The sequence below is a fragment of the Mesoplodon mirus genome, assembly GCF_964341445.2.
Source record: "Mesoplodon mirus genome assembly, chromosome: 3".
Taxonomy (NCBI): domain Eukaryota; kingdom Metazoa; phylum Chordata; class Mammalia; order Artiodactyla; family Ziphiidae; genus Mesoplodon; species Mesoplodon mirus.
Window position 1 is genome coordinate 183,302,011 of NC_138978.1, and position 27,231 is coordinate 183,329,241.

The 27,231-nt window shown below is 37.5% G+C and overlaps 1 protein-coding gene across 1 annotated transcript in view; it reads right to left on the bottom strand.

Annotated features, from left to right (window-relative positions):
- The window catches only part of RRP15 (ribosomal RNA processing 15 homolog), a gene marked incomplete at its 5' end in the record, with an annotated part of 45,300 nt that overhangs the window by 10,153 nt on the left and 7,916 nt on the right, over window positions 1-27,231 (bottom strand). Inside the window, 3 exon segments of the mRNA XM_082613797.1 lie at window positions 17,987-18,188; window positions 20,589-20,686; window positions 23,135-23,409. Coding sequence (XP_082469923.1) covers window positions 17,987-18,188; window positions 20,589-20,686; window positions 23,135-23,409 — 575 coding nt within the window.

Genomic DNA, 27,231 nt, shown 5'->3' on the forward strand with positions numbered 1-27,231 from the left:
CAGAAGAAATTTACGTCCCAGGATGACAACTGTGAAGCGGCCCAAGAGAGCAATCAACCCAGAAGGAAAATAGAGGATTCTAGGAGAGAATGTCTCCAAGAAAGTTTTTATAATAGATACATTACCTGAGGTAATTTGATTTTAAAAAACTAAATAAATTGTGGAAGTTAAATATGAAAATCAAGGCAATTATTCATTTCAGGAAAAACAGAAAGGAAACATAAGTAAGGAATATTACAATCTTCAGCTGTAAATAATATTTGTACAGGCATAATAATATATGTTGAACACTGAATTAGCAAAAAATTATAAACTAACTATATTGAAAGGACAGCCGGGAGGAAACAGACTGTGTAAGAGGAATGAAATATTTGCCTACAATAAGAGAAAGCCAATAGGTAACACCTCAAATTGACAAATCAAAGGATCTGGCTCTGGGATAGCTGGGAATATGAGATGTGTAAGTGCCAGCAGAACTAGCCACAGGAGCCAGCTGTCCTGGTTGCCCAGGTTGCCCTGGGGTCAGAGCCATGCAGAGTAGACAGAAAACTGCTTTATTTGATAATGAACTTTTTGGCAAAATGTGGTCTTCTAAACTACATGCCGAAGTAAAAATTAATTTAAGAAGGAAAAAACAGGACAACAAGGAGAAAACCAACTATTCTTCAATCATTTCCACAAATCCCCAAGTTTTACAAGCCTCTTCCAACATCTTCCTAAAAAAATCTCCCCCAAGAAACCTTTCTGGTTTTATTAACCATAATGATTCTGCTCTCCTTTCTAACTTATTCAATGAAAAAAAGAATTATACTATGAAGCTGTTATGTGCCAGACACTTTATATAATATTCCCTTGCTTCTAATTCTCTTAAGTTTCCTAGCCAGATTGCCATCGTCCTTCTCATCTTTAATAAGGAAACTAAGGCTCAAAGAAGTGAAGCAACTTATTTAAGTCAGAGTTAATAAATGGCTGAGTCAATACTTAAATCCAGATCCATTTGATTCCAAAGCCCAAGTTCTTTCCATAATACTACACTGCTCTACAACTTAATCAATATGAACACAATATATTACTAAGTCATCTGTTATAACCTAAAAATTACACAGTAGAATGAGGACTAAAGTACACTGAAAACAACTGAATACACTTTCAGATAATTTCTAAGAAAGTCAAAACTTAGGCAAATTATCTCACACAACAGATTTACATAATTTCAACTTACTGGATCTTTTCCATAAAGATGACTTAACCATTAAGTAGAAAACCTCCTAAATGCTTGGAGAACCCACAAAGAAAAGGTGGATCAGAGATTAATATAAGAAAAGGAGAAAGCTTGAAGCAAATTCCAAATGTGTCATTTGTTGTAAAATTTGCCTAGGGTGATCCCTAGATAGATTTCATTAAATGTTAAGACATCATGAGAATTAAAGGTTTTTGTTTTATTTGTAAAATAGAAGTAGTGGCAATATGATGTATTATGTTTACAACAGGAATAAAAAATCCAGAGTTCTGGATTTGAATCATTGTTAACCACTGACTACAACACTACAAATGAGAAAGTTTAGATAGAGGTCCGAGACTTGAAAGAAATTAAATGTACTTCCCTTTCTTAACCTTGGTATAAATGTAATGTAAAAGACAGTTAATCATACTGTACATGTGAGGCACAGATATTTACCACCATCAGATGGAAGTTGTTTTGACATCTAAGTCTGGATGTCTTGACATCTAAGACGGGACTGATAAAAATTTAGCAGCTTATGAAATCTGTCAGGGTTACTGCAAGGCAGCAATGACTCAATGACCTAAAGCAACCTACAAGACAACTCTCTGTGCCTACATCAACTGAAAAATAAAACTGACTTAAATGCAAAAAACTTAATGAAAACCATATGACGCAAGGAAACAAAATAGTCCCCACCCTCACTGGCCTGGTTTTACACAAATATTTAATCAAGATCATACAGAAGCAGTCTATGTTGATTTTGAAGATGAAGACAACCCTTAAAAATGTTAATCAGCTTCCATTTCAAGGTTCAAACATACACTGGCAGCTATTGAAAAGAAAACTGAAAACAGAGGTTTGGAATTATTCATTAGTCTAATACCAAATAATTAAGAGCTTAACCTCATTTCAGTTTTGAAGGGGGAAAATTAAAGTCAAATCCTAAAAAAATAAACATTATAATCATATCTAAATTTAGCAATCAGCAATAGCTGATTTCATTGCTTTCCCTAAGAAGAACGTTCTGTTTTCATTTTAATTTATTTTCACCTAAACAAGGTTCATACCACTGGTTAAATTCATCTTAATACCTTTGTTGTTGCAAATGTTTGTAAGCTGTTTACAACTGTAGTTAGTAATCTCCCCTACATTTGTGAAAGGAAAATCAAAATGGAGTCAGTATTGCTAAGAGAGCCCTCTAAAACACAGCCAAGGGGCCATTAAAGAAGTGTGACTTACGCACATCTCAGCCTGGATGGAATCTGACCCTTTGATCTGATGAAGCCATCCAGAACATCTACCAGAAATTCGTGACAGCATAGCCTATCTGCTTATTGGACCCTACCCTAAAACAACTCATGATTTCTTAAGGACAAAAATATTTTCTGACTTCAGTCAGAGGCAATCACAATTCTCGTCGGGTGACTTTTAACAACCTCATGGCTTTTCATCTTTATGATGAAACTTTCTCTTCCCTGGAACACTCTTCTGGGATCACCCGAATCTTCTGCATCTCCCAAACTGCAATTCTTAAGACCCCAAATAAACTCTTTTCTTATTTGCAGACTCCTGCTTTTTTTTTTTCTTTTCTTTTTTTGGTTGACATATTAAATCCTATCTAAAAGTTCTGCCTGTGAAATGAAGGGTATATGAGAAATCCCTTTATATAAAAAAAATGTATTCTGGTAGAAATCAAAAGAAGTAAAATATAGCCCCAAATCTTTAGAATTTAAGTAAGAGCACAAATGATTTTCTAATTGTGCAAGACACTGTAACATTCCTCTAAAGAATTGAAAATTCAATCATAAAGGATTGAAAATTTTCAATCTAGAATCTACAAGAATTCCAATGAAGAACCTACTGATTCAAGTTTATATGAAAGATCCCGTATCTAAACAAACTCAAACTTTTCTCTGATTCTCAAAGAATTCTTACTAAGCAATTCCTACTTGTCTTTATCAAGTTTTGCCTTCTCTATTCCTTCACGAGCTTGTTGAACTCTTGTACTAGGATGGTATTCCAGGCAACAAGCCCACTGGGCTTCACTTTTGTTAACTTTTTGTTTAGTTTCCAGAGTCTTGTACAGTTTACAAATTCAGATGGGTAATTTCTAAGATCCAAGCAAACTAGAAAAGCATTTAATAAGAGATCCCAGGAAAAAAGATCAAGATGCTGAAATCATGTCACCTTTAATTACAGCCCAAGCACACATTAAATGTACAGAACTCTCTAAGAAAACCTAATTCTGCCTGGCTTTCCAAGAATTCAGGCCTAATATTCCTGGAAAACAAGCTTTTTTGATGCATTGTCTTTCATCCACTATATACTGTTTTTTGTTTTTATTTCATTTGTTGCCCTTCAGTTTACTATGCACTTAACACTTACGTCCTCGTTCAAAGTGGTTCTATTTGGTTTCTTCTGTTCTAACTGGCTATCTACATACATCTAGCTCCACAAAATTAAGTCTTAGGAAACATTCCTGCATCCCTGATTTTCTTCATTGTTTATATTCTCTTAAGAATTGTTAAAAGCTGACTATACTGCCTAAAAAGACAAACAGAACATCTCAAGGAGCCTTTTGACACAAGTGCTCTATACATTTTCATACTCTATTAGGATCACGAAATATTCACAATACACTCTGCCAGTCCAGTCTCTTAAAGCACATCCTTATACTTATATCCACTACATTATATAGTACATTAATGAGAATTCAGATTTATAAACAAGTTAGCAGAGCTATGAATTTACCTAGAAAATAGACACCAATGTTTTAATATCACAACTTTGTTAAAAGCCTAAATGAAAAAAAAACATACATAAGCCCCTCCTCCATGTGAGGACACAGCAAGGAGACGTGTCTATGAACCAGGAAGCGGGTCCTCACCAGACACCAAATCTGCCAGTGCCCTGATCTTGGACTCCCAGCCTCCAGAACTTTGAGAAATGAATGTCTGTTGTTTAGGCCACCTAGTCTGTGATAATCTATTAGCAACTTGCAACTAGCAACTTGAATGGGCTGAGACAGCATGTTACCTGACTATTTCCTCTTCTGAAATATGAGGGATGATAACAGTAAATACTCTCTCCCTCACATATCACGTACACATACAGCCATAAAGGTCATTGATATAAATAAATGGCTGCTTTTGCCAACATAAACTCCTTGTCATTCTTTTAAATGTAATATGTTATTATCCCTCCATTCTTCTCCTTAATTTTTTGAAGTATCAAACCACCAAGGTCCTTGCAGCAATGAAACGTTCAGACTTCTTGCTAGTCCAACACTGCAGTTAGTTTATGAGACGGGGTAACAACAAGGAAAAAAAAATTTTTTTAAATATGGAAAAGTTCTTTGTAAAACCATGAAAACCTATACAAACAAAACTAAGTTATATCATGGTAGATAATATGCATATTATCAATCAATCTACTGAAGTCAACAAAAGATTTGAAAATAAATGGATTGTCTCACTAGAGTTCCTTGTACAAAAGGGTGATTCCAAGTCTGGGACACAGGAAGTTCAAGGTTTGGTCTGGGACATCTTGTTATCCCGGAAAGCAAGAAGTACTCAAAGAAAAATGGGGTCATGTCAAAAGGGCACAAGAGGCAGTTTGCACTGGTTCCCATTACCTCATTTGTGAATTTAAGCATCAAAAAGCATAATGTTTGTAAAATATTGAACAAATAAAAATTCTTATGTCCATGATACTAAACAAAAAACAACAACGAAAGGCGGGGCGGGGAGAGAAGGCTCTCTTGCCAGCACTGGAGATGACTGCTAACCCAACTCCTCACTCCAGAAAGCAGTAATTAAAGGGAAGGGAACATTAGCCCCCATCTTTAGGAAATTAAATTCATCCCTAGAAAAATTAAATAAATAAAAAATAAATGAGAAAATCACCATTCTGTAAACTCCAATGACAAAACTGTTTTAGACAAGATCATCAATTGATGCTAAAAGGCAAAGGAAAGATGAAGAAAGGTATACTTGCTCCTTCCAAAGTTATTCTTCCCAGAAATTACTTTAACTGTAGGGGGAAAATGCACTTTTAATAAGGGACTATTTATTACCACTTTAACCAAATGAAAAACTACCATCACTAATATGGATGTGATGCAATAGTAAGTACACAGCAGCTAAGTATCACACCTATGAAATAGGCCAAAAGAGTTTAACCTAAATCCTAACCTTTAGTCCTAACTTCCAGCCTACTAAAAAAGGGGCATAGAGGAACAAGTTAAAAGATACCATGACAAAACCATCAGGCAAATTCAGAATCTGGATTCATTCTTCAAGACAACTGGTTTGTCTCATTATATATTCTTCTTAAAAAAAGGTGGGGTGGGGTGGGAGAGGACAAGGGACTGGTCAAGAAGAAAAGAGACCAGGATACAACCAAATGTATGGTGTGAACCTAGACTGGATTCCAGTTCTCGAAGTTATAAAAGATCTTTTGAATTCTGTGGTATGTGAATCACATGACAATAAACCTAATTTCTAAAAAAGAATCTCTGGGATAGTATAGGGACTACCTTCAAATAATCACCCCAAACAAACAAAAACTAGATGGAGAGAGGATAGGCAGACAGCTATAAAATAAACACATGGACAAGTGCTAACAATTTTAGAAACTAGGTGACAGAAATACTGGTCTTTCACATGTTTTTCCTGTTTGAAAATTTTCTATAAAATACCTGAAAAAAAAAAGGATTCTAAAATTTCTATTAGGCAAACAATGATTAAATGATATCCAATAACTTTAAATTCCTTGATAAATGAATAGAAAGTCAATTCTAACAGTAAACTTATAAAGAATTTTCTTTCTTCTTTTTTTTTTTTTTTTTTTTGGCCACACTGCGTGGCTTCTGGGATCTTAGATCCCCGACCAGGGACTGAACCCGGGCCCACAGCAGTGAAAGCACCGAGTCCTAACCACTGGACCATCAGAGAATTCCCCAAAGAATTTTCTAAATGAGTCTAATGAGTTTCATAATTCTGAAGTGTTTTACTGTAATATTTTATCTTACTTCCTCCTTAACCAGTTTTAAGGAATGAGATTTTAAAGTGGGTCATTCCCCAAGTGCTACTACGTAACCAGTGAAGGAGAGGTGAGACCCAGAACTCAGCAAGCTGCCTTGCTTACCTCTCTGTCTCGTCTGGGCAGGCAACACTGGGGCTCGCCAGACAGCCCCCCTTCTTCCCAGCTCCTCTAGGTGAGAGAATGGAGACAGTTTTCTGTTCTGCTTCTAAAAAAGTACCTCACTATTTTAAGCACTAATGGCTGAAAGACAGTTCTGGAGCAATACAGACTAGGTTTTCATCCAGAGTCTGTCAATTATTATCAGTGTGTCCTGAGGCAGGTCATTTAATCTGACTTTGGGTTTCTCATCTTTAAATGAGAGTTCTAGTATTTCTTAAAATGATAATTATATAAAAACACCTTCCACAGTACCTGGCACAAAGCAAACAATAATAAGGCCCCTCCCAGCCCATTTACCCTGTCCCTACCACTAATGCCCTGAGTCATCATGTACACACAGAACCCCCGACTGAGGACATCTGTGACCTTCTAATGTTCTGCGCGCTATTCACAAAGTTGAGAACATTCAAATAGTAGGAAAGCACCCGCTTAGAAACCAAATCCCCCTTGCTAAGGAAAATCTTGTTAAGTTACACAGTTCAACCACAGCTTGAAGTGTGGGGTAAGAGAAGTGGACACACTTCTAGGTCCTCAGAATCTAGTTTTATTATTTTGTAAGAAGTATGCATTACTAGGCCAGACACACCTAAAATGAGAGAGAACCTTCCAAATCTAAACACAATTTTTATTCAATTATTAGATAATTTTTGGACGATCCGGTAACTCAGCAGTAGTAACAACAGTTTCCTTACAAACTAGCTTCCAACTTCAGATTCATCTTTAACTATTATCTGTTAGGAAAAACTAAGAACTGACTATAAGAAACTCATTCTAATGACATGCTATTGCAAACATTTATATAGTGCTTACTAGATGCCAAGCTTTCTAATGCTAAGCACTTTACATATACTAAATCACTTGACTCTCACAGTATCTCTGTGAGGTCGTTATAACTCCTAGAATGACTGTCTTCAACAGAGAAGTATCCTAGGTTTGGTGTGGGGAAGCAAACCATCTGCAGTTAGTGGCAGACCAAGTATTCTGAACCCAGGCGGTCTGATTCTCTAGTCTGTGTGTAAAATAAGTCTTTTGATTTCTAAAAATGCACCATAAGTGCAAACACATGGGTGTAAGACACACCTTGTGCGGGACATTTAAATTAAAAAAAAAAATCAAAGGAAGAAAGAAAAAGCCTCAACCTCACTGATGAAAATCCTATGCAGGCAGCCACTTCATCCCCTTCAAAGAGAACATTTCTTCAAAGCAGGCCAGAAGACGTACGGCACCACTATTAATTTTTATTTTAACAGTAACTAAAGATTTCCACAGCAGCTCCATAATTATATTTTTCACTTATACCCATATTCCCCCCATGTCAAATGCTGTATGTTACCACACTGCCAAACATAAGTTCACTTTGATTAAAACTGCTGTTCAAATCAGAAACCACCCTATGTTAAAATTAAACAGCATATTTTAAAAGTGAGTACAAAGGGAAACTGGCTTTAGGCTGTTCCCATCGACAGCAAAGTGTACAATCATGCTCATTCTTATTTCAAACTTGGAGTCTCTCTTTTGTCTAAACTCTAATCTATTTAGGCATTTTCAGTAAACAAACATTAAGCTGAATTATTTACAAAGTGAGCATTCCACACATTCCTGTTAGAGCCGCTTTTATGTGAGAGTAAAACAGTGTTGCCCTGCAATGTAGGGGCAACTTAAGGACAGCATCTTTCTCCACTCCCTTGCCTGCCTTCCACACCCCCAATTCCTTTTAAAAACTGAGGCCTGAAAATGGCTGGGGGGACCACCTAGGGACCTGTGTGAGGAGTCCCTCCATTCCTAGGCTTTCTCCCTTGGGAGGAGAATTCAGTAGGTCTATGAATCAGCAGGAATGCACAATTTTAAAAGTACACAGCAATTCAGAGTCTAGGTCTAAGTTACCAAGATACCAAAGAAGCCAGGTATTTCAAAAGCATTCCCACCACTAAATACCTAGCTGTGAAGAAATCACATGGTTGTCATTTATGAGAAATGTATGAGAAACAGAGCCCCCTAACTTATCTCTGTGTTTGACACTTAAAGCACTCCTATCACAAAATCAGAAAAAAGTAAATACCTAGTTTCTTCCAGTAACTTTTCCCCTTGATTTTGATTTAAATTTGTTGTCCTGCAATCAGTAAGGAAATTACTTTCTAACGGAAACTAGCTAGCACTTTCTCTTACTACAAAATTATTGCGGTTTCATTGTAACAAAAGCCCAAATTGATACACTGACAATTTCAAATAAATGAAAACATTGCAGAAAGTCTGTAATTCAAGAGTGTTAATAACATATAGTCAATGATCTCCTAACAGCAGCCAATATACTCTCCTTAGAGACTTAACAGATTTAAATTGCATCTCCTTTGCTTCTGTGCCACCTTTAAGGAAACAGGCGCTTAAGTTCGTTTAAGTTCCAAGAAATCTGACTGAATTTTAGTCAACTTTTCAAGAAAAGAGCAAAAGGAATAATCACAACTTTGAAAGGTAAGGAAAAAAATTAGCAGCTCTAATTATTAAAATCTTGATTATTCAACATATTGGGAAAACATCACTCTAGACTGGTATGTGTTCTGAATGGGGGAAGGAAGGTACTATTCCCTTAAGGATTAAAACTAATCTCTAATGAAAACTTTTCTTATACAAAATGTAAGTTTTTTGTTGCTTCCTTAAACAGAGTGTCCTAAATACAATCTTATCTTTAAAAAAAAAAAAAAATTCACTCAGGGTCAACATCAAGGAAGCAGCCAACGTGCCCTGCCACATGTTGGTATGTGGCTGGTACATTCAGGGCTGCATTTATTTGGTCCAAGGGAGGGATTTACAGATTCTGGATTAGAGAATTCCCTCCGAATAGGTGACAATTAATTCTTTAAACCTAGAAATGTTTACATTTCTAAAGTACACTATTCACCTTCCCGGACTGGGTAAACAGACTAACTGTCCTCCGCGTGTCCGGGACCCTGCAGAGACAGACAGACTCCTGAGCTCCTGCACTAAGCGGTGTTCACTCACACTGCTCTTCGGGCCGCCTGTTCCTTTGTGTCAGGCTTCCCGCACTAACCCAGGGCCTCTGCCCCGTGCTTGACGTTTCTGACCTGATTCACTGTCATACGTCTCATTTCTCATTACAACCTGGAGTAGACATTGCCTCCAAAAGTCTTTAGCTCTCAGACATGTTCCACCTTTTACAGTCTTGATTTGGTGAAAGCCGTCACCGTTTCTGAATCTCCCAAGCCATCAACCTCACGGCCACCCACAGTCCCTCCCTCTCCTTCATCCCTCTGAATCAGGTGAGTCCCAGACCCAGTCAACCTCAAAACTGCCTCTCAAATCTGGCTCCTCTTTTCTTCTTACCCCCATGCAACCTTAGCTCACCCCCTTTTAGTTTTCCCCTCCTGATGTGATTACCACAGTAGCCTCCCACTGGTTGGTCTTCTGACACCGGCTTTACATCCTCCAGCCTTCTTTTTCTTAAAAATAATCAAACCTGATCACATCACTTACCTGATGAAAAATTACAACTGGCTCCCAAATGCCTAAAGGATAAAGTCCAAATTCCTTAATTGAAGGTAGGAGACTAAAAAGTCTGATCCCAACTTACTCAGAATCCCCTTTTCTAGCTCCCCACCCGTCAGCAAACACCCTATATTCCAACCCCTATGGAAGAAGAAAAGAGAAAAGAAAGAAAGTTATAAAGAACGTGAAAAACTGGAAAACTGTTAGGCTTTTTTCCCTCACAGTAGTACAAAGATTGGCAGTTCTTTTCCTCCTAACCGACTGCTTAAGTGTGCCTTGAAAAGAAGTAAAAATGAGATGCACTGTCTCTTTTTCCTTGAATTATTACTAGTGAAAATGTCTACTGATTATGGCTTCATTCTCTGATGCTTATTTCATTTAAGTGTTTTCAAAGACTGTCTCAGTATAGGCTGGTTTCAGCAACACTGAACACTTGTTCCAATTTGTGACTTTCTTTACGAAATTCTTTAGCTTGAAGGTAAACACTTCAACAGAAGTATCACTCACTGCTGCCTCCTTCCCTGTTATCATCTGAATTCACCATTATGCAATGAAAAATGCTTCTTCAGTTACTCAAAGCACCTTTACCTACAGGCTAGGTTGGTTCAATGGATGAGCTAGTGCCACCACTACGTTTGCTTCATGACGTTTTAAAATCAAAGCTAAGGTTCTTATATTCTTCCAAAGCACATTCCTCTTGAGAGTCACATTTTCTATGAACATTCTCACATCATAATTTTTCCAACTTTAAAACTTTCTAGTTTCATGAGCTAACATCTGTACCACCTGGAACACATACTAAAACAATTTTTCAAATGGTTTCTCTTCTCGTTTCTATGTGAAATATTTGGTGGACTGATTCATTCAAAGAACCAACCTCCACTGAATTTGACATTCAATACTTTACCCCAAATTTTTATTGTTTGGCTAAGAATCACTCTTTTCTTAGGCTTTCCCACTTCCACTAACAATGTTGCATTTCATAGCCCTATCTCACAAAATATAAATAAAATAAAAAATAAAAATAAACTAAGTCCCCTGTATTGATTTAACAAGATTTATTGTGACATGATATGATAGGGAATAGAGAAAACAATGGGCATAAAAGTGGATACTGGGTACTGAACTCACCAGTAAGTGACATACTTCTGCATATAAGCTTTACAATATGAGGAACTTTTTAAAAAAGGAAAAAGCAAAAAAAAACAGTGTTAAATTTGTGAATGCCAAGGTGTAATGTGTTTACATTTATTAACGTGATGTATATCCTCCGTACAAATGACCTGGCTTAACATGATGAAAGAGATACACAATTATTTATTAAGAAAAAAAATTAAACCATACATATGTAACTGAAGAAACAACTCATTTTTTTAGAGATGAAAAATACCTAGAATAATAACTGCCCTAGGCACTAGAGTGAAGGCTTTTTTTGATTTACAAATATTAGCTGTTATTTCTTATGAAACAAGCCCATCAGGTACCTTTTTGTCTTACTTCACAGTACCCAAGCTCAGCTCCAAGGAGTAAAGTACAGTAATTTGGTGACTCAAATGTAATTTAATATATCAGTGTGACATCTTTTAAAATACTTGTAAGTCATTTCAAAATCTCTTTCCCTAAAAATGATCTTTAAAAAGCAATTACACCTTTTTTGCCCTAAGGAGGGCTTTGTAACATATGAGTTCCCAAGTACTTTGCTCTAGAAATAATGACTACCTACAACAAAATTAGGAAAGAAAAAGATTTAAAAACTTCTAAGGGCAACAGCATTATCCAAGTCAGCAGGATCAGAGGAGGAAAAATGTCTAGATAAAGAGCCAATGATATGAAAGGCAGTCTTGGAACATATCAAAAAGTACTCCAATCTAGGCATCAGAAGCCTTGAAGAAGATCATGGTTTTAAATGAAATAAGCAGACTTTAAACAAACAGCTGAAGTTGTAGCTCACAAAAACAGTAAATATAAAAACCTAAAATGAAGTAAGTCAAATGTAGATGTATAGTGCACAAATACACATCACCCTTAAAACAGACTTATAAATCATAGATATGTGACTTGTAAAGAAATGAATTAGTAATTCTCGTTATCTATCAGATTACATAACAAAAATTAACAGACTAGTCAAATTTTTTAAAAAGCATATACTCTCTTTTCTTCTTTATTTTCTAAGAAACAATGCTAAACACACATGTGCCAGAGCATGAATCTAAATATCTAAAGACTCTCAAAGGAAGAGAGATAATCACAACGATTGTTTCCAAAGATGGAAACCCATAGAAATAGAGGTGAATATATCTGCTTCACATGGACGTTTCCCTCTTTATATGGCTAAAATTTTAGGAAGTATGCCTATAATGTATTTTTCAAACAATTCACTTCAAAACATTAAAAATGTCAAAATTTAAAGGTTTATTGTTTGTGAAATACTTTATAATCAACTTAAGACTACCAGTAATTCCATTAAAGCAATAGGAAGCTATGATACATGAACCTTTTTGCTTTTAAAATAAAAAGGAGGTCTTCCAATTAAACCCCAGACATGCATTTATCTCCAATTCTTACAGGAAAGCCTACAAAAATTAAAATAAAGGTATAAAAGTTATAAACATACAAGGAAACAATACAGAAGGGAAAACAATAGGAGACACAATATGGCAGAAAATTTTGGGGGGATGAAAACTAGACAGAGTAGTAGCAACGAATTAACAGAGAAAAATAAGCTGATGTTTAAGTGACAAACAGTGGATCCATGCTCAGGAACTGGGGGCAGTGGGCGGAGGTAGGGGTAATGGGTGTGATAAAAACAGAAGAATGGCTGATAATCCGCGTAAGAAGCAGTTATTAGACCTCTTGGTCCCCTCGCCAGCTTATGGAGGCAGGTGACTGACACTAACATGGACAGTAGTTTACTCCCCGAAAATATTAAACCAGAGAGGTCCCGGACTCTGGAACACTGGCTAACACAAAGAGCTTGCCCTGGATAAGTCTACATACTGAATGCTGGAGCCCCAAAGACTATTCCTACATTCTGCTCCAAGAATACTGGCAGCAAGTTCTTACCCCATACATAGGCAGAGGATTATTAACAGTCTTCTCTAGAAAAGATATAAGTTCCAGAAGAAAGTCCTATAGAAACTGACATTTGGACATTTCCCAACAAAAGCACCAACTCTCTTGATTCTTCTATAGCTGAGCTCACCAACCAGTAAACCCTGGGCTCACGCTGGGATGCTCAATCCATTCTCTAGTACTTTACTCGTAAATATGAGTGGACAGTGAGGATCGCCATGTACTAAGGAAGGCCTCCAACTGGAAAGACTGAGGCCAAAGCAAACAGCAAAAATGAGCTCAGAAGAGACTAAAACAACGCAGAGTAGAAGAAAAATTTAAGATGCCTATAATTAATTCCCCAAAGAGAACAGATAGTGCATTCGTGAAACAATAATAGGATCCCAAGAATAAAACAAAAGAACAAAAAGTGTTCTTCAAAATTAAAAAATATGAAGTCATATATTTTTAAAACTCAATTTAAGGGCTAGAAATCAAAGAACTTTCCCCAGAAAGGTGCCAGAGAGAGAGAAAATTAGAGGGAAAAAAGTTACGAAAATAAGAGGATCAATCCAGAAGATCTAACAACCAATTAGCAGAAATTCCAGAAAGAGAACACAGAAAAAAAAAAGGCACAAAAATAATCAAAGATATTAAATCCAAGAAACCAAACAACGTGTCTAGAAGGGAGGAACATGAACTTCTCACTGGGTTGAGAGAGCCGCCACGGGCTCAGAGCAGGGAGTGAGCACGCCACCCCACGCATTGCACCGCAGAGTTTCAGAACAGCAGAGATAGAGAGACGAGCCCAAAGGTTCCAAGGGGTAAAGAACCAGAAATCAAAACAGCACCGGGCCTCTCACTGGCAAAAAAAAAAAAAAAAGAAACAATAACTTCAAATTTCTGAGGGAAGATTATTTCTAACGCACACATCTATACTATATTAGTTTCCCATGTCTGCCATAGTATCACTAGCACCAAGTGGGTGGCTTAAAACAACAGCCATGTAGCGTGCCACAGTTCAGAGTGTGGCCAGGCCCCCTTCCTGAGGGCTGTGGGAGAGAAGCGCTTCTGTGCTTCCTCCAGCTCCCAGGGGCTGTCGGCACTCTGACTTGTGGCTATCACTCCAGCCTCTGCCTCCGCTGTGACACTGCCCCTTCTGCTTCTGCCTGTCAGATCTCCCATGTGTCTCTTACAAGGACACTTGTCACTGGACTTAGGGCCCATGCAGATAATTCAGTATGATCTCTTCATCATCTCAACACCCTTAACTTAATTACATCTGCAAAGACCCTTTTTCCGAATAAGGTACATCACAGCTTCCAGGTATCAGGAAGTGGACTTATTTTGGGGGCCACCATTCAACCCACTACATATATCTAGCCAATACATCAAGTAAAACTGAGGATACCCAAATCCGTTCCCAGAAAGCTACTGGTAAATGTAACCTCATCAAAATGAGGGAGAAAGCCAAGAGTAAATAAGACATTTAGTCCAAGAAACAGAGACTACTGCACAGGGAAGAGGCAAAGGGAATTCCCAGGACAGTGATAAAGCCAAGTCGAAAATAGACAGTACCTAGCAGGTAAAAAACAATCAGTCTGGATTGTAGCAGGGTGACCATGAAGAAGATAGTAGTGAGAAGGGTTTAAGAGTTCTTTTGAAGAGTGTAGCAAGCCTTTGGTGCATAAAATGAAGCAAATGTTAATTCCAGGAAAACAAAAAATGTAAGGAAATAAAGAAAATAATATTATCATACATTACTTGGCTTAGCAGTGAACAATGTTTACATTGAATACTGATTTAGCCAAAAACATGAATATACTATACTGGAAGGACCGAGTATGAGATGTATGGGGTCAAAGGAATGTTAAGAATGCCAATTCTTTACCTTCCACAAAAGATAATATCTAATATTGATAACAAAACAGTATAAATATTATTTAATATATGGAGGTAAACACTAGAAGAAAGATCTATTACCTTGGGGCGAAGGGACAAGACAAGGGGTAGAGGGGGATGGGGAAGGGTACTGGCTATTTTATTTAGTCATAGTTCCCTTTTGGAGCGGTGTTCCTATTGCGTTGAAAATAAAATTAAAAAAAAAAAATTTAATGCAGCAAAAAAGAAAAGGTTCTGAGAAAAGTAACTTGTTCAGGGCCATAACATAGCTTCACAGGTCTTCCTAAGGATTCAAAAACAGACAAACAAATCAACCAACCAACCACACACAACACCAAGAGCACTCCTGAGGTATACTGACAGTAATGGACCCGACCTCTATATTAGATTATTACCACTCTACCCAGCTTTGCTTAATATAACACGACTGGCTCTTGTCTGTTTTGAACTTTAATGTCACAACCACCGGATCAAGGGGCTGAAGCTATGAAGGTCTTTCCAGATTGGTATCCTGACAGATAGCTGCCAGTGAATCCAGTTTGTATGTGGATGGACTCTAAAGATTTCACAGTACTAGAAATAAGAGATTAAAAGCCTGTGTTCTGAATACCATTATGCTCAGAAAAGAGACACCAATGAGCAACTGCCATAAACGCTCTTCTGTCAGACTGTGTGAGGAGAGAAGGAGCATTTATCAGGCAAATGTGTAGCAGCGGTGGCGCTAGGATAAGGTGAGATAAGAGAAAAGGGGGAAATCCTATTCTCTACTTAATTAACGTCCTCCTTCATCCAGGCCATTAATATATGACTCATTTCCGAATAGTGTTTTGGCACACCAAACCTATTCCCACCTTGGCCTTCCCTCTTTCTCTTCAATTGCCTTAAAAGTCCACCTATTTCGGGGCTTCCCTGGTGGCGCAGTGGTTGGGAGTCCGCCTGCCGATGCAGGGGACACGGGTTCGTGCCCCGGTCCGGGAGGATCCCACGTGCCGCGGAGCGACTGGGCCCGTGCGCCATGGCCGCTCAGCCTGCGCGCTGAGTCTGTGCTCCTCAACGGGAGAGGCCACAACAGTGAGAGGCCCGCGTACCGCAAAAAAAAAAAAAAAAAAAAAAAAAGTCCACCTATTTCAAGTAACCTACATAGACTTAACTGACCTATGTCCTAAATGAATAATACAGGTTACTTTGAAATTCTCCCCACAGATGGGAATAGCCACTTAATTTATAGTCTATTGTACCTAGTGTAATTCATGATAACAGTCTAGACATACTAATTGAGAATTTGTAGGTTGTCATGTTAATCTCGTTTACTTATCTACTTGAGATCATGTGTCTGTCTGAATTGTAAGCTTTTAAAAGATACAAGGATAGGGCTTCCCTGGTGGCGCAGTGATTGAGAGTCCGCCTGCTGATGCAGGGGACACGGGCTCGTGCCCCGGTCGGGGAAGATCCCACATGCCGCGGAGCGGCTGGGCCCTGTGAGCCATGGCCACTGAGCCTGCGCGTCCGGAGCCTGTGCTCCGCAACGGGACAGGCCACAACAGTGAGAGGCCCGCGTACCACAAAAAAAAGAAAAAAAAAAGATACAAGGATAGTACCTGGTACAAATAGGTACTTTACGTTTTTCCATAAGTATAAAATCAAAATGAAAACAAACATTTTTAAAAGAAAAACTGTGCCAGGGTAGCACTGGTGCAGGATAGGTAGTTCTAGAAACAAATTACTTTTAAAGCAAAGCCACTTTGGTTTAAATCTCAAGGAATTTTTGACCTTGTCTCAGATTAATACCATGCCTGTGATCACTGAAGTAGAAAAAAAGAAGGTCAAGGTCAAAAGAGCAAATGGTAACAAAGAAAATGCAATAATTCCACTGAAAAGAACCCTTCATGTATTTTCATAACTCATGAAAAAAGTAATCCCAAAGCAAAAACAAATGCTTCTATTAAAACTTACTTTGAAACCAACGAGGAAAAGGGAAAAAAAAAGTCTTTCCTTTTCCATTGCCCCATTAGCTCTTTCTCATCCAATGCTGCTGGATCTTTCTCCAGTTCTTACAGTAAAATATCATTACATCACAAGTGAGAACAGAACACAGCCTGTTAGACTTTTTAACTAAAAAGTACAAATCCCCAAACACAGTATTCATGTGTTCATAATTACTTCTGACAAACACTTTAAAAAGGCAGCACCAGTGCGCACCACATTTACATAAATATACAAAATTTGAGTCCTCTGATACTCAAGAGATCAGCAAAGTATAAACAGCTTAGAAAATCTTTGTCAAAATTAGGTAAAATGGCCATTTCATCAAGAAACTTGAAAAATATTTCAACACTAGGCCAGCATGAAATTCCTAAATGCTCTTCTTGCCAGAGTTCCTATTGTCTTCCCAAAACACAAACAAAAAACTTACGAAAGAAACTCTAGTTTCCTGATTGAAGTACTCTTTGTTGGCGACAGAAACCAAGCCATCAAATGCAACTATGTACTTTGCTTTAATTTTAAAAAAACCACAGCCCTTCTGAGAGTAAAGCACATTTCAGAACCTTTCACCTGGTACAGTAAAAAGAAAGCTAGTGGGGTTCATAGGTCAAAGGGCTGGAGAAGCAGAGATTCATGCCAAAGATCATGAAAAGTATTTATGTTCTTCATCTCCCAAACAGCCAAGTATCATCAAAGCTGCCTCGCACAAGGATGAATTCTCACCATAGTTCCCAAAGCTCCAATTCTTCATTTTAGAAGTTGCACACCATCACAATTACCGCTGTGGGTAACAGTCTCCATTGAAGCTGTATCCCTCATTTAGTCTTCTACAAAATGCACAGAACGCAGGATTTCAGATAGGAGAGAGACTGCTCTGTCTCTAAAAAATTCGCCTGACTCTACTGGTTCCTGAGTTGTAACAACATCTATAACTGGCAGCTTCCATACTGAATAAGTCACCATGAAATTTAAGAATACAAACTTTTAAATTAGGCTGTGGGCATGTAGACATTTTAACAAAATCTGAAAAAAAACCCCTATAATTCTATAGTATGCTTTTTCACCTCAAAACTCTAAGAGCTGACATCTGATGCACTGAATACGATCTAACGGTCTTACCTGTTTGGCTTTCGAGTTCTTCCCAGTCAAACTTTTCTCATTTGTGCTTCCATCCATCCCTCTGAGAACACTGATGAAATCTTTCTTGGAAACAGTTGATATCAGCTTAGCACGCTTTCTAATAGAGCCTCCAGCTTCTTTAACCTTTTCATCAACGTTCTTTTGATGCTTTTGAACAGCATTAAATAATTGCACCACACCCCTATAGAACATAAATGACCAGAGCAATGTAGTTAAATAACAATTACACTAGAACCCAAACTCTGAGGACAGAAACAATGTATTTTCACTGCTCAGAAAAGAGGCACTAATTTAATAGGCACTCAAGTGAAAAGCGTTGAATAAATCTGAAAAGTGAACATACATTTCAATGAATGAATATAAATTTCTGAATAGAGAATAAATATATGTGGATTGATTTGTGATTTTTTTCAGCTTTAATCTTTCTAAATCAACTTTTGTACAACTAGAACTAAGAATCAGAACTAAGATGTTTTAACACAAACATCTACTTCTCAAAATATAAAGGCTTTACAGTGTAAATGGAATGAGCACAGCCTTTACAGTTAGCTGTCTAATCATTTGATGCTAGGAAAGATTTTCTGGATCTCAATTTCATCTGTAAATGGGAAAAACAATACTCAAGAAGCTTAAAAAGTATTCAGCTATGTTATCTGCAACTCTTATAAGACTAATTTAAAAAAAAAATTTTTTGAAGTACTTTGTGCTATAGTTAAACTCACTGAAAGATAAACTCTGAAGATTAAGAACTGTCATGTCCATTACAGTAGCCACGAGCCACACGTAGCTAGCGAACACACAAAATATGGCCAGTATGAACTGCAATGTGCTCCAAGTTTAAAATACACACTGGATTTTGAAGACTCAGTATGAAAAAGAGAATTTTAAAATTTCTTTAATAATTGTTTTATATTGATTACATGCTGAAATAATAATTTGATTATACTGAGTTAAATAAAATATATTATTTAAATTAATTTCACCTCTTTCTTTTTACTTTTTTCAATGGGGCTATAAGAAAATTTTAAATTACACACGTGGATCACATTATATTTCTACTGGACAGCAACGATTTAGACCATTAACATCCCTTCCAGCTCTAAAATTCTATAACCTATTAATTTTCCTGCTCTAATCATCACTGGAAGAGGCAATCCACCACAGGCCCTGAGCATCCCTGCACGTTCTTGCTGGGTTCTTCAAGAATGCAAGGCCCCAACTGCTCTTTACCCAGGCCATTTCTCAGGGTTGTGTTTGCAGTACGCAACCTTGAAAGATGAGGTAATGTCTCCCCCTGGACAAAGAGCAGGCTTGTTACCATTCACCATAAAAGCAATAGATTCCCAGGTACAGAGTTCCTCTCCTGTAACACAACCCACCACAGGCACAGGCATCCATCTAGGGCACCTGTGCTGCCCCCGTGGGACACAGGGGACCAGTGGGAACGTGAAGCTCTGGCTACTGCTTTTGCCGTGAGTAACAAAGTCCTTTGTCTCTGGCCCACAAGCCTCTTGTCTCCCGCCAGCATCGAAGAAACTTTACCAAGCTGGCTTATTTGTTTATAAGGAGGGTAAAATTCCATACCCTTCACAGCAGGGCTGGGACCAAAGTGAGGAGAGTGAGATGCCCAGGGTATAAAATTTAAGGAGGCACTTATTCTCTGGCACTAATCCTGCACTCTTCTAAGCTCTGCATGGGTATTAATTATTTAATTCTCAGAGAAATCCTATAGGATAGGTATAATATTCTCTCCTTTTTCTAAGGAAAAATAAACTGAGACAGAGAGAAAGTAAGTAAATGCCCAGGGACACCCAGCTAGTCAGTCAGTGTGCTGGGATAGGTTAGCAGTCTGGCTCTACTGCTCACTCTCTTACCCACCCAGCCTCACTGTCTTACTGTACAACACCCAGATGGATTGTTGTAGGCAAACAGGACATTTAAGGGAATTCCACTAAATGTAATTGCTATATTCTTTAAGTAGCAACCCGACTGTTACCTCCACCGTGGACACTGCTGCAAGTCCCCTACAGTCTCCCATCATATGTTCCCAACACATCAGACGTACCTTTATTTACAAAGAGACTAGAACTCCTATACATAAGTGGACAAAGACCATGCAGCAGCCACCAGATTCTATTTATCTTTGAACACAGAGGGCAACAAGTGAATGTTTGGTGCCAATGGTAAAAAAAATGCTGAGTGAAAGGACAGCACAAAGCTGCTATAATGTGTAATCTGTTACGTCATATAGTGCAAAGTAACAAAAATAATCATCTAGTGTCATAATTTAAGACAAGCATCCTAAGAGAAATGCAGTAAGAGGTCTGATTATACTGTTCTTGTGACTATAAAATACAAGGTGATATGAAATAGGTTCAAACCAAATATCCACTTAGCACGTTATATTCTTGCCTCATGAGACCTCCAAAATCTGTGGTTGAATCCAGTATTAAATAGGCAGGCTGAGACATAAATCACTTGGCTCTGAGAAGGCAGACCTTAAGAATCAAATCTAGTCAGAAATGGATCACTACACAGCTTTAGAGTACTTATTTTTTAAAGGGCAAGAACACTGTCTTACCTCGTTGCAATTCTCTGAAGATTTCTCTCTGTTTCTTTGTCTTTGACAACATCTGGCTTTACTCTGCACATCATTTCCCATTCCCGCTTCTTATCAAGCTGTGTTATAAATATTGTTATGTGAAAGAATATTAGGCATTTTTGAAAGTGCAGCACACTTTGATATGATACTCTGTGAAAGGACAAAGGTAATAAATCATTCTGGCTTAGTTTGTCATAGGGACTTTCAAAAACCCACACTTTCAGGGGTTCAGCTCAGGGAGCCTGTGGTTAGCACTCCGAGTGTCATGTGAGAGGCACCAAGTGAGTTGACGGCAGGCTCTCTGACAGCAGGGGCCTGGAGAGCCGCCAGCGCAAAGAGCCAGGCAGGACAAGGCAGGGTGTGAGCAGCCACATTCCCGCCCTGCCATCACCAGATCCTCGGAGGGGAGCATCAGCAAGACTCCAAACTACCCTCTTCCGTAACCACAAGTTTAAATACCGTTTCTCTTTATTTTTAGAAACTGACTTCCTCAGCAGTCAGAACTGTTAAGAATTTGTATCAGCTTTGAAAAGAATAGCGTCATATCCAGATATACCCCGTTTATACAGTGACTATTTTTCTTTTCTCTTATGGCACATCTGACCAATATCCTTGCCAAATAGGGCATATCGGTCACAAACTACAACAAATTGATTCTTTGCTATAATGCAGAAATAGAAAGGGATCAGGAGATAAGGAAATCCCAAAGACAACATAATCTAATTCAAAACTTTTTCCGGGGGTATCCCAGTCTCAGGTACCTGATTTGATACACGGCTTCTCCAGGTCCCCTCCTCGGGCCAACCTATCACCAATATCAAATATACTGAATATGATGAACTAATCACCAAGAAGCTGATGAACATCAAAACCACTAAGAACCAGTGGAAAAAAGTCTCCTTTTATCTTTTCCTTTTCTCCATTCATTTAATCTCTCATTTTGTATTAATAAAAATATCTGATCATGGTAAAACCAAATCTTTGCTCTTGCTATCAAGATTACTCTGATTCCTTTTTAAAGGAGTAGATTCTTCCCCAAATCATGTAATTTATTTTAACTATCATGAAATTCATTATCAGACTATGCCAGAAATAAAAAAAATCTTACTTTTAAAACAGTTGATTCTTAATTTTCTATTGTACCCAGGGGATAACAGGCATGCAGGATCCCAAAATATTTTTTAACTTTGAAATGTACTTTTATACTTATGATTAGAAATAAGTAGCCAATATTCTGGAAACCAGTAATATTTAACATTAAAAAATGATGATAATTTACATAGACTCTACCCAGAAATATACACTCAGAGTGTTTGTGGCTGCTGTGTTGTGTTTCTGGTATCCACACGCATGCTTTCATGCATTATGTGGACAGTACCATCTCTAGCACTCAAAGGTTTGGCCTAGAGCAGAGTTACAGACTCGTTTCTGTTGGCTTCAAAATGCTGTTCTCTCACTGGAACACGAGAACTACAGGTAATTAAGGATTAAAGCCTCTTCTAGCTTTTGCCAGATAAAAAACAAAGATTCAAATTTTCAGTTGAAAAGCTATCAGTAAGATTTAGAGATAAAACTGATCTTAAATAAAGTACAATGAGAATATCAAATTAATAAAAGAGCACATTGTTTCTAAGAGCAACACTTGAAAAGTTCCATCTTTATATAGCCCCTTACAGAGAGCCAACCAGTATTAGGAACAAAGAAAACATTCATCTTGAAACAAGATAAGGGGATGGTGAACTTAAAAGGAAATAAATGCCATTGAAATCTATTTTTCTTTCATTTTTACCTATAACATAACTCTTGGAAATGAGTACTTTTATATTGTCAGTACGATTGTAGAAAGTTATTTTTCTCTCATTAAAAAATAATACCTATTTCAGTAACCAAATATTTTTAGACACAGAAATACCTCATCAGGGAATATAAAACCTTATTATTGTTTCTCTACCTCCTCTGTAATACACAACAGCAAACTGAAGTCCAACTTTTGGCCTCTCCCTTTCATTAGGAGGTGGCACTAGTCTAACTTCTTCCACCAGTGGTTTAACAAAAGGTACCAGGAACTCAAGTTTATCCAACAGTGAAACAGTTTGTTTGCAGAACTGCAACCAACCCCTGACAATGACATCATCAAAGATTTATACCATAAAACAGATTCTGAGCAAAAAGTAACTAACATGATTCTATTAGTTCAGAATTAATAAAGTTAGTATCTGGACAGCTAAGTTGAATAAGATATTCAAACCCAGGAGTCACTGTCACATGTATAACTACTTGATTTTAAAAGGATACATTTCCTTGGCATTTACATTTCTATTGTTTTGCTTAGATGAACAATAAGTGAACATGCTCAACAGAATGATTCAGCCTAGATTTCTGAACACAACCTTGGTTATGCACCCTCACATAAAACGCAAGTTACAAACTGTAATGTTAATTGGACAAACACTGCAGGGAACAATCTGGTGCAGATAAGAACTAGACTAGACAACCTAATCTACAGAACAACTGGTAGGACACACCTGTTTTCTTTTCTCTAGTCTCTCTTGCTTTAACTTCTCTTTTTCCTTTTCCAGCTCTTTGTTTTTGACCAGAATGGTGGGTTTACTTTTAGGAGTCTTCTTGTTAAGGATTTTAGCCATGGCATCTGCCCAGCCCACATTAGTTCCAATACTAGCTTCTACAGCATTTTCACTGCCATCGTCACAGGGCTCAGCTTCATCCTCATTGTCAGCTTCTACTGCTTCTTCACCAGAGGAAAAGCGATCCTTTTCCGATCCACAGCTTCCTACAGAACCTAAGAGTAGAAACAAATTAAACTTTAAAACCAGAGGCAGACCTTGGCAAGGCCATGGTAAGACCCTGGAGGCCCTTCCTCAGGCTAACGGTTCTCCATCAGTCTCCATTCTTGCAAGAGGAGACTTTCCTGAGTCCCACAGCTGCAGTAATAGCTGAGAATGGCAGGACCCTCCATCCTACTGCCATCCTCCCCCAAAGACCTGGCCCAGCCATGTGGACGGGGAGGCCGCAGTGGCTTCAGCACCCAGGACCCAGGGAATAGAAAAAAATCCAACAGCCCCACCACGTCTTGTCATCAAGGTGGTGACAGACGCTGACATCGTGCCAGTGCAGAGGGTGTTCAAATCCCCAGGCTTTGTGTCATTAAACTACTTGAAGAGACTAATGAAGGTTACTTTAAAAACAAATAACAAAAAAAACTTTAATCTGTCAAGAAAATGGTATAGTGCTCCCATGGCACAGAGAAGTCAGATTAAGTTCTCTGAGGGCTTTGGCCCAGATGTTTAAAATTCTGAATTTGTGTGCAGAAAAATCTAAAAACCAACTTCCTTCTATAGAATCTGCATATGACATTAATCAACTGGGGTGTTTCAACATTTTTGAAAAATAATCTAATGAAGTGATACGTGCCCAGGGTTTGACTGCACTGCTGGGTGACTGAGTGAAAATATCAAGTTCTGGGTTGAGGATACAAATTCGTATACTGTTGAATTTTTGCATGCAGAACCACCAAAACAAGCATATACAGGCTACCAGCAAACTATGTCATCATGTAAGATTAAAATGGCTAGAATCAGAGGAGTGGCCTAAACAACAATCCAGTTGGTAACCTTACTAGAAAATCAACTTGCCAAGAAGCTCTGGGTACTTTTAAGTTTTGCAGCCTATCTCAAAATTCTGAAGCTCACTGTACTTTAACAACAAGAACACAAGAGCCAGCACAGTGTGTGGGTAACTAAATGATCCAGAGCCTTCTGAAGAGCTTCTGCTTTGTTCTTCAGAAACCTATGGAACTATTAGGAAATACTTTAAAAGTAGTTTTATATCAGCTTATGGCTACGATCAAAGTGAAAGGAACTGAATGTGTAGTCAGCTCTTCAATTCTGAGTGATCCCCCCTAAACTCTTGACTTTAAGCCATGAATTAAGAGAACTGCTGAAAAGACCTGACTTTTAGCTAGTCATCATTATATTTGCTTTTTGGTATTACTTTTGCATAATACCTTTATTTTTTAATTGTTGAGAATTCATGAAATAAAAGGATGGAAAACTAAACATTTAACATATTGAAACTAAACTTGTAACATATTAGAAAAAAGCAAATAAAAATATATAAAACAAAACATTTTATACACATATAAAAATGAGCCTCAAGCATAGGAGTAGAAAAATGAAGTATCTTCAAAAAATTAACAGAACAATACATAAACTAGAGTTGAACACAGAGAGCAAAATAATACTTTATATTTTTAAAAATCATGATCTTAAAACATAAAGTATGTTAATGGTATCAAAAAATATTAAAGGAAATGATAAAGAAGCAAGAATCACTAATAATTCTACTGCCCTAATGTGCTGCATATTTCTTAATAAACAGAAAGAATTTTTAAAAAAGAAATTAATTTGCCACGTATTTAATTGGAAGCCTTCTCTGTATCCTGTACACTGGGCAAATTTAAGAAATCTGAGAACATGACTAGGATTTGATATGCAAATCTAAGGTGATATAAGAAATCTTACTGCCTGCAATATAAGAAAAAGTATCTAAATTTTGCCAAACAAAAGCTGAAAGCACTATCATTCAATGAAAATCTGAGTTTCTGCTATATACCAGATTCCAGAGTCACATTATTTTCCCCCCAGAAGCATCTCCTAGGATCAGTGTTCCCTGGAAAGTAGGTTGAGAAACAAAGTTTGGAGAACGTAGTTAGCTGAAAAACATATATGTTAATATTGCATATGTTTATTCCTCAGTCAGCAGCACTAGACAGGCACTAATAACAAAATAAACACTGCTTTGAAAAGTACTTCTTCTAAGTAAGCATTTATCCAAATGTAAAGAGGCACAACAGCTTAAAAGTTTGTGTCAATGAAGAATCTCTGAGTGATTCAAAGCAGAAGTCTTTACTAGCTCCTGGTAAAATGTCAAAACTACAACACTGACATCTAGTGTTTTGTCCTGATGAATTCACACACAAACTGCAGCGAATTTGTTTCACCTACACTGTAAAGGCAGCCAAAGGCTTTATGGTTGTATAAGCCACTCCAATTCTCCATTTCTAAACCCTGGCTATTTTTCTTTGATGTGTTTCTTATCCAGCCTGACTACCACAACAGGCATGTGATGGACACAATAAATCCATGACGTTTTATAACACCATTTCATACAACCTGCACTTACCCCACCAATTAAAAAAAAAATCCCAGAATAATTTACTGAAGCCATAGTTTTTATTTTATTATTTTTTTAAGAAGCTCTAGCTCAGAAGTTTTTAGTCACGCATTCACTGCCAATGGAAATGATGATATTTTATATAAATTTAAAATGCCGATTTAATGAGATCTTCCAGCATACTAAAAAACAGGATTTACTTCTAGGATACCAAAGATAATCACTATGCAAATCAGAAAATAGAACTGGTCCTTAAAAATTTACTATAGCCTACGAGGACGAGATTTTTTGAATTGACCATGAACTGATACTTAAAAGAAGTTAAGTGGATGTAGATAAGCAAAAAATTCCTTTGAAGTCCTGTGTGTTATTTTAAACATTAACTCTAATTCTGCATTCTATTTTAAAAATCTTGAAATTAAGGAAGGGCTACAAAGAATGCTTATTGGAAGTAATAACTCAAGGTTCCAACAGAACTTTCTGCATTCAAGGAAATGTTCTATTATCAGAGCTGCCCACTAGCCACCAGCCACAAGAGCCTACTGAGTACTTCAAATGTGGCTAGTACAGCTGAGTCACTGAATTTTTAACTTAATTTAATTACTTTAAATTTAAAGTGATTAGTGGCTATCATATTGGACAGGGCAGGGTTAGACCTCTGAGATAATGAGGTAGACACAGGCATTTCTCCATCTCTTGCTGCCTTTTCCCCAAACTTCCACCAGCCTTTCAAACTTGCCATCTGTCCCTGATCCCAGATATATGGTTAGCTGCTGGCAGAAAAGTGAGCTATTTACCTTAGCCTTTGGAACTGGGATAAAGTTTTTAAAGAAGACTCGCAGTCCTTCAATATTTACCAAGTAATCGTGAATGAAGACGAAGGAAGGGGAAAATGAAAAATCAAATTCCCCTTGAAGAAGCCAAATGTTTAGTAGGATATCTAAATCAGTTAAAACCAATTGTAAAAGTTGGTTTTACAATCTGTAAAATTTGTAAGTGTTCTTCTAAAAGAAAAACAACGAAGAAAAGGGTGATTGTTTAGGGGTATCTTTTACAAAGATGATTTCAAGTTGTTTCTTAAAAGTAAAGCAAGAGTTTGAATGACAAGAGAAGGAAAAAGGCCAAAGAAATAAGTTTCTACAATGAGGCCAACTGAAAGAGGCAGGGGGCAAGATCACTGAATCTAGAACCAAAAACATCCTAGATTTGAGTCAATGTTCTGTATTAAAATTAAAACTCTTATTGTAATCATCATTATTATTGACATTCCAGGCAGAAGAAACCAGCATGTCCAAAAGCATGGGAATGTTGAAGAAGGTAAGATATTTATAAAATAACAAGAAGTTCACACTGGCTGAAACTGGAGATTTGGGGATTGGACGGTAAGAATTGGGTATGAAAAGCTGGTTGGTTTACATAAATAAGCTGG